Source organism: Diceros bicornis, chromosome 30 (genome assembly GCF_020826845.1).
Source record: "Diceros bicornis minor isolate mBicDic1 chromosome 30, mDicBic1.mat.cur, whole genome shotgun sequence".
Lineage (NCBI taxonomy): Eukaryota > Metazoa > Chordata > Mammalia > Perissodactyla > Rhinocerotidae > Diceros > Diceros bicornis.
The window spans coordinates 7,770,232-7,785,778 of NC_080769.1; the positions used below are offsets into that span (position 1 = coordinate 7,770,232).

Consider the following 15,547-nt stretch of genomic DNA (forward strand, 5'->3'; position numbering starts at 1 on the left):
AAAACTGGCAAAGGTCAACGACAAAGAAACAATATTAAGAGCAGCTAGACAAAAACCAAGAATAAAGTACAAAGGAACTCCAATCAGGCTCTTAGTGGATTTCTCAACAGAAACTTTACAGGCTAGGAGAGACTGGAATGATATATTCAAAACACTGAAAGACAAAAACTTTCAGCCAAGAATACTCTATCCAGCGAAAATATCCTTCAAATATGACGGAGAAATAATAACTTTCCCAGATAAACAAAAACTAAGGGAGTTCATGGCCACGAGACCCCCACTACAAGGAATGTTCAAGGTGGCCCTCAGGCCTGAAAAAAAGAAGAGAAAGGGAATACAAAGTTATAGCAAGGAGAAAAATAGGTAGACAAAATCAGAAAAATAGTAAATCTTCACTGGAATAGGATAACAACCACTTAAATACCAAAAGCAAAGATCAAAGGAAGGAAATCACCAAAAATAAATATAACCTCATCACTTTAACCACACACCCACAACACAAGATAGAATAAATTGTGACAAGAATAACTTAGAAGGGGAAGAGAAAAGAGATCCAAATGACTTAGTAAAAGGGAATAAGAGGCCATCAGATAATGGACTATCTCATACATAGATTTTTTTATACAAACCTCAAGGTAACCACTAAACAAATAATCAGAACAAAATCGGGGCCAGCCCAGTGGCGCAAGCTGTTAAGTGCGCGCACTCCGCTGCGGCGGCCCGGGATTCGTGGGTTCGGATCCCGGGCGTGCACCAATGCACTGCTTGGCAAGCCATGCTGTGGCGGCATCCCATATAAAGGGGAGGAAGATGGGCGTGGATGTTAGCCCAGGGCCAGTCTTCCTCAGCAAAAAGAGGAGGACTGGCAGATGTTAGCTCAGTGCCGATCTTCCTCCCAAAAAAAAAAAAAGAACAAAATCACATAGGATAAATAAAGAGAAAACTAAAAGAGTCATAAGACAGAACAACCAAACTGAATCGGCAGTCCAAAACACATGGGACAAGAAACAAAGGAAGTGCAAAAGAACCAGAAAATAAGCGATAAAACAGCAATGTTAAGCCCTCATATATCAATAATTACACTAAATGTGGATGGATTGAACTCTCCAATCAAAAGACACAGAGTGCTGGGATGGATTAAAAAGCAAGACCCAACAATATGCTGCCTCCAGGAAACACATCTCAGCTCTAAAGACAAACGCAGGCTCAGAGTGAAAGGATGGAAGACAATACCCCAAGCTAATGGCAAACAAAAAAAGCAGGTGTTGCCATACTCATATCAGACAAAGCAGAGATCAAGATAAAACAGGTAATGAGAAACAAAGAGGGGCAATATATAATGATAAAAGGAACACTCCACCAAGAAGACATGTCAATTATAAATATATATGCACTCAACATACGAGCACCAAAGTACATAAAGCAACTATTAACAAACCTAAAATGAGATATTAACAACAACACAATAATAGTAGGGGATCTTAATACCCCACTTACATCAATGGATAGATCATCCAGACAAAAAAAATCAATAAAGAAACAGTGGACTTAAATGAAAAACTGGACGAGATGGACCTAGTAGACCTATACAGAGCACTCCATCCAAAAACAGCTGACTACACATTCTTCTCAAGCGCGCATAGAATATTCTCAAGGATAGACCATACGTTGTGAAACAAGGCAAGCTTCAATAAATTCAAGAAGATTGAAATCATATTATCATAACAAGCATTTTTTCAGAGCATAATGCTATGAAACTGGAAATCAACCACAAGAAAAAAACTGGGAAAGTGACAAAGGTGTGGAGATTAAACAACATGCTACTGAACAACCAATGGATCATTGATGAAATTAAAGGAGAAATCAAAAAATATCTGGAAACAAACAAAAATGAAAATATGCCATACCAACTCATACGGGATGCAGCAAAAGCAGTCCTGAGAGGGAAATTCATAGCAATACAGGCCCGCCTCAACAAACAAGAAAAAGCCTAAATAAGCAACCTTAAATTACACCTAACAGAACTAGAAAAAGAACAAACAAAGCCCAAAGTCAGCAAAAGGAGAGAAACAATAAAAATTAGAGCAGAAATAAATGACATTGAGACCAAAAAAACAGTAGAAAGGATTAATGAAACAAAGAGTTGGTTCTTTGAGAAGATAAACAAAATTGACAAACCCTTAACCAGACTTAGTAAGAAAAAAAGAGAAAAGGCTCAAATAAATAATATTAGAAATGAAAGAGGAGAAATTACAACAGATATCACGGAAATACAAAGGATTATAAGAGAATATTATGAGAAACTATAGGCCAACAAATTGGACAATCTAGAAGAAATGGATAAATTCTTAGACTCATACAACCTCCCAAAACTGAACCAAGAAGAAACAGAGAATCTGAATAGACCAATCACAAGTAAAAAGACTGAAATAGTAATCGAAAACCTCCCAAAAAATAAAAGTCCAGGACTCGATGGCTTCTCCAGATGGTGAATTTTACCAAACATTCAAAGAAGATCCAACACCTATCCTTCTCAAACTATTCCAAAAAATAGAGGAAGATGGAACAGTTCCTAACTCATCCTACGAGGCCAACATCACCCTGATACCAAAGCCAGACAAAGACAATACCAAAAAGGAAAATCACAGGCCAATATCACTGATGAACATAGATGCAAAAATCCTCAACAAAATATTGGCAAACCGAATACAGCAATTCATTAAAAAGATCATACACCACGATCAAATGGGATTTATACCAGGGACACAGGGATGGTTCAACATGCACAAATCAATCAACGTGATGCACCACATTAACAAAATGAGGAATAAAAACCACATGGTCATCTCAATAGATGCAGAGAAGGCATTTGACAAGATCCAAATTCCATTTATGATAAAAATCCTCAACAAAATGGGTATAGAAGAAAAGTTCCTCAACATAATAAAGGCTATTTATGACAAACCCACAGCCAACATCATACTCAACGGGAAAAGTCTGAAAGCCATTCCTCTGAGAACAGGCTGCCCACGCTCGCCACTCTTATTCAACATAGTTCTGAGGTTTTGGCCAAAGCAATTAGGCAAGAAAAAGGAATCCAAATAGCCAACAAAGACGTGAAACTCTATTTGCAGATGACATGATTTTATATATAGAAAACCCTACAGAATCCATCGGAAAACTATTAGAAATAATCAACAACTACAGCAAAGTCGCAGGGTACAAAATCAACCTACAAAAATCAGTTGCATTTCTGTATGCTAATAACAAACTAACAGAAAGAGAGCTCAAAATGATAATACCATTTACAATTCCATAAAAAAGAATAAAATGTCTAGGAATAAATCTTACCAAGGACGTGAAAGAGCTATACAATGAAAACTACAAGACATTATTGAAAGAAATCGATAATGACAGAAACGGAAAGATATCTCATGCACGTGGATTGGAAGAATAAACATAGTTAAAATGTCTATATTACCTAAAGCAATCTACAGATTCAATGCAATCCCAATCAGAATCCCAAGGACAATCTTCATGGAAATAGAAAAAAGAATACTAAAGTTCACATAGGGCAACAAAAGACCCCGAATAGCTAAAGCAATCCTAAGAAAAAAGAACAAAGCTGGAGCCACCACAATCCCTGACTTCAAAACATACTACAAAGCAATAGTAATCAAAACAGCATGGTACTGGTACAAAAACAGATACACGGATCAATGGAACAGAATTGAAAGCCCAGAAATAAAACCACACATATACAGACAGCCAATTTTCGACAAAGGAGCTAAGAACATACAATGGAGAAACGAAAGTCTCTTCGACAAATGGTGTTGGGAAAACTGGACAGCCACATGCAAAAGAATGAAAGTAGACCATCTGCTATCGCCATTCACAAAAATTAACTCAAAATGGATCCAAGACCTGAAGGTGAGACCTGAATCTACAAAACTCATAGAAGAAAATATAGGCAACACACTATTTGACATTGGTCATAAAGGAATCTTTTCAGATGCCATGCCTAGTCAGATTAGGGAAACTAAAGAAAAAATAAACAAGCGGGAGTTCACCAGATTAAAGAGCTTCTGCAAGGCAAACGAAACCAGGATCAAAATGAATAGACAACCCACAGGCTGGGAGAAAATATTTGCAAAACATTTAGCTGACAAGGGGTTAATCTCCATACTGTATAAAGAACTCACACAACTGAACAACAAAAAAACTAACAACCAGATCAAAAAATGGGCAGAGGAAATGAAGAGACATTTCTCCAAAGAAGATATACAGATGGCCAATAGGCACATGAAAAGATGTTCAACATCACTAATCATCAGGGAAATGCAAATCAAAACAACACCAAGATATCACCTCACACCCATTAGAATGGCTATAATCACCAAGACAAAAACCAACAAATGTTGGAGAGGATGTGGAGAAACAGGAACCCTCATACACAGCTGGTGGGAATGCAAACTGGTGCAGCCTCTATGGAAAACGGTATGGAGATTGCTCAAAAAATTAAAAATAGAAATACCCTATGATCCAGCTATCCCACTACTGGGAATCTATCCAACGCACCTGAAATCAACAATCCAAAGAGGCTTATGCACCCCTATGTTCATTGCAGCATTATTCACTATAGCCAAGAAGTGGAAGCAACCCAAGTGTCCCTCGACTGATGATTGGATCAAGAAAATGTGGTATATATATACCATGGAATACTACTCAGCCATAAAAAAAGACAACATTGTCCCATTTGCAACAACATGGATGGACCTGGAGGGTATTATGTTAAGTGAAATAAGCCAGAAAGAGAAAGACAAACACCACATCATCTCACTCACATGTGGAATATAAACCAACACATGGTCAGAGAGAACTGCATTGTGGTTACCAGGGGCAAAGTGGGTGGCGAGTGGGCACAAGGGGTGAAGGGAGACATGTATATGGTGACTGACAAACAAAAATGTACAATCAAAATTTCACCATGTTATAAACTATTAAGACATCAATTAATCACATAATCTCTATACTGCTAAGGAAACATAAATTACCACTGGATAAAAAGGGAAGAAGCTTGGATTTCCATTGTTGTTTAATAAAACAAAAGCTGTCAAGTTTTACCCCATCTTCCATAACATCTCCTGGAAATGTAAACATATGGAAATGACCTTTGAAAACAGTAAAAATGGGCTTTGGGGTCTTTGTGCATCATTGAAACAAAAACCTCCCAGCTACTCCTCTTATAAAAGGCATAGAAAATTTCCAGTTTGAGGATGTCAAGTTTACCTCCTTTGCCACCACACAGGGTACTACTCAAAATGACATGGCGTGTGTGTCTACAGCTCTCCTCAGTCACTGCTTGGATCATTACCCTCTAAACAGTCACAGCTCTTTTTAGTGTTTTAACCAGGAAATCACATTGAACTTGCACAGGCATGACTCTACTCATAGGAAAACCCATGATGGGCTACAACTGTGCAGACAACCAGAACCCTTCCTCAGACTGGGAGAAACTCGAAGGTTTCATCAGGTAGAAATTACAGCACTCAGTCTGAATAGCAGCAAAATGATATGCTGAACCAAAAGGCAATTTCAATTCCTTTCAACTGATGTTAAACAGAAACATAAATACCACAAATACCCATGGCCCAAAGCAAGGGAAGTCTCGAGTTCCAGACACCCGTGTATCTGGATCACGATCAAATAGCACAGGCAGTAAAACGCTGAAACATGACTAAAATGAAGATGAACTCTGTCTATGCCTGTATCTCTACGGGGAACGACTGTTCTTAATCCCAGGAATGCCGGACTTCCGGTGTTGCTGTCCATCGTTTCCATCCACACCCGAGCAGTTCCTCCAGGAGTGCTTAAGATGTATTAGATGGTGGGAAAAGAATGATTGATGATGACATCCTCACTCACTAAGGCCCCTATCTACCATAGAGAAGATACACATCCATCAATGGATGAATGGATACAGAAGTTGTGAGATATATATATATATACACACACACACATATATATACAATGGAGTATTTTTCAGCCATAAAAAACAAGAAAACCTTACTATTTGAGAAAATATGGATGAAACCTGAAGGCAGTATGCTAAGTGAAATAAGTCAGACAGAGACAGACAAATACTTTGATCTCACTTATATGTGAAATATAAAAAAAAAAACCTCATAGAAAGGGAGATCAGACTTGTGGTTACCAGAGGTGGGAGGTGGCGGGGAGAAGGAGGGTCAACTGGAGGAAGGTGGTCAGAAGGTACAAGCCTGTTATATGACAAACAATTACTAGAGATGTAACGAAAAACTGACAACTATGGCTAACACTGCTGTACGATACATAGGAAAGCTGTTAAGAGAGTAAATGTTAAAAGTTCTCATCACAAAGAAAAAATTTATTTTCTTTATTCTTTTCTTCTTTCTTTTCATTTTACCTATATCAAAAAATGGATGTTAACTGACCTATTGTGGTAATCATTTCGCAAATGTGTAAACCAAGCCACCAGCTTGTACACCTTAAATTTATACAGTCACGTATGTCAATTTTTTCTCAATAAAACTGAAATAAAAAAGGAATCAGAGACTTCTGGTGTCTGGACTGTCACGCCAGGAGCTCAGAAGCCAGATGCCAGTTCTCAAAAGAAAAAAGCCAAGAGACTTGAAATCAACAACTCAACCATCAGAGAATTGAGGTCACAGGGTAAACTACTGCCTCCACAATTAGAAAGAGAGACAAAATAGTAGCAATTTTAAAAACTACCCAAAATATTCTGTTCTTAACAAGGCATGTCCTAAAAACAATCTATTTCACAAAAGCATAAATGACTGGGATTTTCCCAAAACCTAACTGAGCAGGGGGCAATGAAATAGCCAACTGGAGCCTCTTTTAGCCTTTTGTGCTCTCAAAGGTGGGGCAATTGTGAGGATGATAGGGTTTTATTCCCCTCTAGACACCAAATTTTTTCTGTCTGTTCCAATGCCACTTCTCCACCTCTACATGACCAAAGAGCTGTCCCACAGTTCGATTCAATTCTAACACTAACTACACACAGTTCACATCAGTCTCCACAGGTTAACAGCTCAGTCCCACAACCTGCCCCTTCTTTAGATGCCAACCACAGATGGGGTGCCCAGGAGACCAACATTTCTACTCAGCCATCTACAGATTCACAGATTCTCTCAACACTTCATTACATTTGGTAATTTACTGAAATGTTTCTGAGAACTCAGCAAACCACTTTATTTACTATCATTGGTTTACTATGAAGGATACAACTTAGGAGCAGACAAAAAGCAGAGATGCACGGGCAAAGGAGGGCGGTGGTATGGGTGAGGGGAGTGGAGGTGGAGGGGGCTGCAGAGATTCCACATCCTCTCTGGACACTCGGCCCTCCCAGCACCTGGATGTGTTCACCAAACCAGAAACTCTCTCAGTTCTGTCTTTTAAGTGTTTTGATCGTGATTTTATTGTATGGGCACAATTTATTAAATCACTGGCCATTGGCCGTTGGTCAACTCAGTCTCCAGCCCTCTCCTCTCCACTGGGGCTGGGGGCTGGGGCTGGGAGCTGGGGCTGAAAGATTCAAGTCTCTAATCAAGGCTTGGTGTTGCTGGTGTCCAACCCCATCCTGAAGCCATCTAGGAGCTGGCCGAGAGTTGCCTCATTAAAACAACAGACACTCTTGCACCCTTATCACTCAAGTAATTCCAATGGCTTCTAAAGGTTTTTGCTAGGAACTGAGGACAAAGACCAAATATATTCCTTATTGTAACACAGAAAGTCAAGCCCAGGGACACAGACTTACTGAAAGATTGAGACCAACTCACCGGACTAGAGCATGCTTCCCCTCTGCCCACACCTACCTCTACATCAACTTGGCTTCTGTTTAATATTAGTGGACTACACCGAAAGAACTAGATGCTTTCCAGCAACATCAAGAAGACAACAGGGGCCAGCCCCGTGGCGTAGCAGTTAAGTGCGCGCGCTCTGCTGCTGGCAGCCCGGGGTTGGGATCCCAGGCACGCACCGATGCACCGCCTCTCCGGCCATGCTGAGGCCGCGTCCCACATAAAGTGGAGGAAGATGGGCACAGATGTTAGCTCAGGGCCGGTCTTCCTCAGCAAAAAGAGGAGGATTGGCATGGACGTTAGCTCAGGGCTGATCCTCCTCACACAAAAAAAAGAAGAAAACAAGGATGTCCCCTCCCACCACTCCTAGTCAACCTTGTAATGGATTCTGAGTAAGGCAATTAGACATGAAAAGGAAACAAAAGGTGCATCGATTTGAAAGTAGGAAATAAAACCGTCCTTGTGGCACAAGATTATCTATGGAGAAAATCTCAGAGATTCCCCAATAACAAAGAAAACCCCTTGAACTAAGATGAGAGTAGAGGAGGCTGAAAGATAAAATGTTAATACACAAAAGTCAACTGTTTCCTATAGATCCACACAGATATAGTGAACTCATCTTTTACAAAGGAAAAAAGGCAATTCAACAGGAAAAAAATCTCTTTTTAACAAATAATACCAGAAACACTGGCCATCAACATGCAAAGAAGAAAAGAATCCAGACAGACTTTACATTTTTCACAAAAATCAATTCAAAATAAATCACAGATATTAGTATAAAATGTAATACTACAACACTCACAAAAGATAACATATGAGAAAATCTCAATGACCTTGGATTTGGTGATTAATTTTTAGATACAACACCAAATGCAAGATCCAAGACAGAAAAAAATAAGTTTGATTTCATTAAAATGAAAAACTTCTGCTCAGTGAAACACAGTGTTAAGAGAATGAAAACACAGGCTACAAACTGGCAGAAAATCTTTTAAAATCACTTATCTGATAAAAGACTGGTACTCAAAACACCTAAAGAACTAAAACTCTACAAAAAGAAGACACTCAACCCAGTTAAAAATGGGCAAAAGATCTGAACACACACTTCAACAATGATATACAGATGGGAAATAAACACATGAAAAGATGTTCAAAATCATGTTACTAGGAAATTTCGAATAAAAGAAGAATGAGATATTACCAGGCACTTATTACAATGGCAGAAATTAAAAACACTGAGAACACCAAACGATGGTGCAGATGGAGAGCAACAGGAACCCTCATTCATTGCTGGTGTGAATGGAGAATGGTATGCCTACTTTGGAAGGAAGGAAGTAAGCCTACACTTACCACACAATGCAGAAATCACACTTCAAATTTACCCACCTGAGCTGAAATCTGATGTTCACAAAAATCCCTCCATGTGAATGTTTACAGGAGCTTTATGCATAATTGTCAAGACCTGGATGTAACCAAGATCATTTCAATAGGCAAACGGATAAATAATCACTGATATGTACATAGGATGAAATATTCTTCAGTGATGAATAGAAATGAGGTTATCAACACAAAAAGACATGGAGAAATTTTAGAATCATATTGCCAAGTGAAAGAAGCCAATATGACAAGGCTACACACTGTATGATTCCAAGCATGTCACATTCTGGTAAAGATCAAATACAAGACACTGAAAGATCATTGGTTGCCAGGGATTTGGGGGAGGGAGGGAGGGATGAATGAATAGGTGGAGCACAGGAGATTTTTAGGACAGTGCAAATACTCCACAGGATACAGAAATGATGGAGACATGACATTTGACATTAGCCAAAGCCCAGAGATTGTATAACACAGAATCAACACTAATGTAAACTATGAACTTTCATGCATCAAATTGGCATCAAATGTAACAAGTGTACCACAGCAATACAAGATATACAATGCAGGGCAAACTGTGTGGGGGCGGAGGGGTTATATGGGAAATCTCTGTACTTTCCGGTCAAGTTTTCTCTCAACGTGAAACTGCTCTTAAAAACAAGTCTACTAGAAAAAAAAGATAAAGACAGATGCATTAATATTCACCACTGATGACTGACTGATGACATAAGCAGACCATCTTTCAATCCACTAATTTGAACTTATTTCAAATATCCATTATGGTGTTCTATGAGGCCCGCACCCTGAGATTTGGAAGAGAGGAGACCCTTCCATTGAATGCCTTGCTAAGAGCCCAGGACTGTATATTCTGAGAAGTGAAATGAGTCCCTTTGTTACTACTAGTAGTGTCTGGAACTCCCATGTGGATAAAGAGCGTCCTGACAAGGGTTGTGTGTGGCCTCCATATGTGGAGAGACAAGTATGACTTTGATTTATATTGCAGATAACTGTAGGCAAGAGATTTCTGGAGTCATTTTACTAGAGAGGGGTAACTCTCAGGGAATCACCCATAGCCTGTAATGTCTGCAGCTGGAGCCTGTTGTTGGTGGGTGCTAAGATGACTGCTGGATGTATGGTCAGTGTGATGACCCTTGTGTCCAGTCCTTCATCAGAGATGTCCCAGTTAAGACATGAAAAACAACACTGCCTGAGCTCCATCATGGACAAATGTGGTGATCACATGCCTAAAGTCTATGAACTCCCATTGCTTTTTATTCAGGGAGTCCTAAAGACTTCAGGGGAGCCTGAGGGTCTGGGAAAGGGGTGACCTCCTTCAAAAGCATGGCACTAGCAAGAGACTGAGGACAGGGAAGACCACCGCCTCCTGCAGGTGGACATCCCAGAGGGCCCAGATTTGGCTCCATCGTGTCTCCAGTGGGTCTCAGTAGCCATGCTAGCTCCTGGGGTGCTGTTTCCAAGTCGCAAGTCAAAATGGACTGCTGGATATTTGGTCCCACAATCAGGGCCACCTACCTTCAGGATCGCCTTGTAGGAAGAGGTCATTGCAGCTCCAATGGCATACAGTGTGGGGCCTAGGGCACGTTCTTGCATCAGAAGCCTATGGACAACTTAGGACCATCATGAGTACACCAGGAGGATGACGGAAGGTCACTGAGGCCTCTATAGTGACGGAGTCTCTGAGGGCACTAATAGGAGTGTTGGTTGTATGAAATTTGAAGAGAATCTCCTCAATTTGTGATAGTGGTGCCTATTCAAGATGGCAAATTTGCCAGTAACAGTATAAGTGGGGTCAAGAAAAATTTGTAAACAAGGAATATATTGCCTCTCAAACATCAAGAGAACCCATTAGACGTTGTGGGTGCTAAGAGGAACAACTGTTATTTCTTCACGCTGTCAGAGAAGAAGCAGGTCTCAGATTATCAAATAATTTCCAGAAATTTAACAAAGTTATCAGGGCCTCATATTATACACATGGCAATGTCCCATCCACTTTTCGTGAGCTCCTTTTTCCAATATTTGTAAGTCCTGAATGTCCTCAGAGGACATGTCTTTAATGTAACCTCATACCTGTGTTCTTGGAGAAACCAGGATGCATTTCAGATCCTGCTGCAATAACTGTGTGGGAGGGCACAGCTGTTGAAGATCCATGAGGACAACCTAGTAAAGGTGCATCATGTCCCTTCAGAGGCGAAGGCCAAGTGCAGCTGAGAGGCTGGTGACATAGGCACTGGCAGAACAGACTTAGCCAAATCTGTGAGAGCAGGATATTTATCAATTGCTGATTGGTTGTAGTAATTTGCATACTGTTGGGAAGTAGAATAGAAAGATCTCTGTGCAACCATAGCCTCAAGTTGAGGTAAACCACTCTGATGTACCACTCGTTCTTTCCAGGTTTAATAACAGGACAAATTGGGCTGTTAAAAGCAGCACTGGGAATAATCAACCCTTCACTACCTAGGTTTCCCATACAGTTTTCAATCCTTCAAAGCCCTGGGTAATGGCCATTGGGCCATTTTAACTGCTTGATTTTGGAGGTAAGGTCCCTGGGGTCCCAATGTGTCAAGCCAATTTGTAAGTGGCAAATAACTCTTTTAACTTTAATTCTTGATCACTGGATCAGAGCTTCCCAGCTCACTATGGGATATTTTAGGACAATGTGTGTTATGACCATGGAGAATTTAGACCATAGTTCTGAAGGCTAAAGATGAAACATTTGTCCCATTTGTCATCTATATTATATTCATTAACACCCATAAGATCATCGAGGCACCTTCCTTAAATTTAGTGGGATCCCAGGTATAACTGTAATTTGACACCTAGTATTGATTAACTGCTTGAAGGTTTCTGAATTAGTGCATTACATCAGATGGCAAAATTAATTCAGAACCTATGTTGTACAGGCCCAAAAGCCAACCAGTGTACCTGTTTTGTTATGTAAATTTTTTCAGTATATTTTGGATTTCCAATTGGGTCAAATTGTGGACCTTTGTTTCAGTATTTTATCTATTGTTCCCTTCCTCCTGATCTTTCCTGTTGAATATTAGTTTTCTTCATCTCGGTATACACTTCAGTGGAAGGAGTACCTCTCTACACTGGTATTTATAAATTTTTTTCCATCCAAGAGCCTCAAAACAGTGCCATCAGGGTTAGGAGCCTCCCCTGTGACAACTGGTTCTTTATACGGTTTCAATTCCGGACTTAAGTCAGGTTTGAACTAATACGTTGTGCCACACGGGAGCCATGAGTGTTGTCCCCTATAACCCGAAGGTCAGGATCTTTGTGGCAGTAGAGGCAGGGGCAGCAGTAGCAGAGGTACTTAAGGGTCCAGGTGAGCCCTCTGGTGTTAGGAGTGTGGACTCAGCCCACCACCTACTGCCTGCCTTTCCCCTTCTCTTCTCTTTTTCTTTTAAATGACAGCTCTTTCAGGAGTGACCATCTGATGGACCCACCTCTTGCACAGGCTATAGTCCCTGTCTACACCTCCATCCCTGGTGAATGTCAGGCCACGACAGCCTCTGTCACAGCTTCGCTCTAACACACAGATAAATCCCAGGAAAGACATTCACCCAGGACTCATTTAAGGAGGCCCCAACCCCGCAGTCCTGCTCCCAATTGCCTAGAAATTCTTTAAACTGCCAACTCTGCTCAGCTGAACCTAGAACTGAGGCTTGGCGGGTGAACACTGCAACACGGGGCAGCACAGCTCACAGCACAGGCTCCCCAGCAAGCAGCAGCCCACAGTGCAGGCCGCCACCAGGCAGCAGAGCAGGTGAGCAAGTCAGAGCAGGAGAAGACAGACCCACGGGTGGGGGTCATGTCTGGACACGCTGCTCAGGGCACAACTGTTATGGTCACTGCAGAGGGGTGGGTCCCTTGTTGAGACTGATGCCAGTGTGGTGCGCGCGCGTGCGCACGCACACACACACGCACGCGCGCGCACACACACACACACACACACACACACACACACACACACACACAAGGTAGGAAAAGGCTTACGGCTCATATAACAGAGGTCTCAGGGGAGGGCAGGGCCAGCCTCTCAAGCAGCTCTGGAAGGGCTCAGAAAGAAGGAACGGAGCCTCGCCTTGGTGTGCACTGGGCTTGGGGATGGGGCCGGGGTAAGAGTTCTGCACACAGGCAGGGGCTTGTGTGGTGGAAATCTCCTGCCTGCTCCAGAGGAGAGAACACCCAGGCTTTCTCATCAGCTTGTCCAGGTGGGGGCACAAGAGGAAGAAGGAGGGGTGAAGCTTAGGCTGTGAGAGTCATCCAAAATGTGGAGCCTGACTGCTTATTACAGGAACCAAGTGGGTAAGAAAAATATGCATTCTTGATTGATTAATATAAAGAAACACTAACAAGAGGCTCAAGAAATGATCAAAACTGTATTTGGGGGTGGCTGGAGTAACAGTGCTGGAGGGGACCAGGATATATTGGCAGCGAGTCTTCTAGAGTGAGACTTTGCAGTCTTACAGATTTATTGCAAATAAACAAGCAATTTATGTATACTATATTTTACCATTTTACAGTCTTTTATTTAATTTTAACTACTATACATTGGAAACCATTCTAAGATTTAAATCCTTTAAACAATATTGGTAGGGCCGGCCCCGTGGCTTAGCAGTTAAGTGCGCGTGCTCCACTGCTGGTGGCCCAGGTTCAGATCCTGGGCGCGCACTGACGCACCGCTTCTCCCGCCATGCTGAGGCTGCGTCCCACATACAGCAACTAGAAGGATGTGCAGCTATGACATACAACTATCTACTGGGGCTTTGGGGGAAAAATAAATAAATAAAAATTATAAAAAAAACAAAAAACACTACTGGTTACAATAATGTAAACCACTCAAAATAAAAATTTGCAAATCTCTTTCTAACTAAAAGGACATGCGGCATCCTAGTTTGTCCTTCCCCTCTATCTCACACTGGGGGGTATTTCCAGGAATAAGCAGCATATTATAATGCGATAGGGGTTTGAGTTTATCTGCTTCAATATAGTAAGAATTTCAAAGATTTACATAAGCTTTCAGAAGTTTCCCTCACAGCAATTAAAACAGCAGTTTAATAACTGCTTTAGCTTTTTAAATTTCTGTGATCTCTAGGGACATGCACATAAGAAAACTGACCTAAAAATGAAATATGTACCTGAGAACTTCAATACATTCATTTCACATCTTGAGTTTCTCTCGCCGAAAAGGAACAAAGATTCTATTTGATTCCACAATTTTCTTGCTTTCCTCACATCTTATCTCTCAATCAACTTACAGTTTCAGGGCCCAAGTGCTAAGGGAAACTAGAGCCTAAGGGCTCCACTATTCAATCGATAAGGAATCTAAAAGAAAGAAACACAAATACTGGAATCACCACAGATGAGCAGCCTGCTTCCCACAGGACAGAAGGAAAGCCACACTCAGAAGCTTCCATATTCCTGACCCTCCTGGTTGAGACAGAACCCCTGGAGTGGGTCAGTCCCTGGTGGAGGAGGGTGGGGCACCTGAGCAGCCACAGGAGTGAACTCTGGGAGCTCCACACACCCTCCTCTCCCCAGGGAATAATGCAAATGCTCCCTCTCGCAGGCTTCCCTTCTCACACTGAGGAAAACTCAGCTGGATTCAGTTAAAGGTTCTGACCCAAATGAACTCCCAAATTAACGGGCCCTAATCCAGGACACAGAACTCCTGACTTGCACCGACTTTCTCAATGTAAACAAATCACACTCTGAGTGCACCTACTCTGTGGACTCCCACTTACCGCAAGAAAGAGGCCCAAGGAAACCAGTTACAACCTCAGAAGGAGTATCTCTCCACACCCCATGTGCAGGTGCACCCCCAGTTTTCCAGGGCTCTGCAGCTCCTCTCAGTATAGAGGCTCCTTCCATGGGGGGGTGTGAGCAGTAGGACACCTGCAGGGGGAGGCTCCCCAGGAAGAACAACTGGGCCTTCAAGTCCTTCCCTTTGCAGGCCCAAGGGGGCCTTAGCTTAGATCCACTGCCCTCAGGCCTCTGTCCCCACTGGAGTTTTTTTGCACCACTATTGATATTTTAAATACACAAACCCAGTGTTTGAACAATCCAGGTACAACACTCAAACCAGTCGTTACGTGGAAATAAGGGAATAAAGTTCTATGACACTTTGCCAACTCAACGAGAAACCCCACAAGAATGTATTGCATTCTGGGGGAAAAAAAAGATGTTAATATAGTATTATTTCCATGACAAGAAATTGTTCCATAAACTATTAATCATACTTGAACACTTCAGGACTACAAGTCTAAGCCCTGGAAATCCATTTGAACTCA

The 15,547-nt window shown here is 41.5% G+C and overlaps 1 protein-coding gene across 1 annotated transcript in view; it reads right to left on the reverse strand.

The window, feature by feature from the left end:
• LOC131394540 (zinc finger protein 709-like) overlaps positions 1-13,168 on the reverse strand; it is a 57,677-nt gene extending 44,509 nt beyond the window's left edge. The window contains exon 1 of the mRNA XM_058525924.1: positions 11,319-13,168. Within this exon, the coding sequence (XP_058381907.1) occupies positions 11,319-11,399 (81 nt within the window). The 5' untranslated portion in view covers positions 11,400-13,168. The remainder of the gene's footprint in view (positions 1-11,318) is intronic.
• Between the last annotated feature and the right edge of the window lie 2,379 nt (positions 13,169-15,547).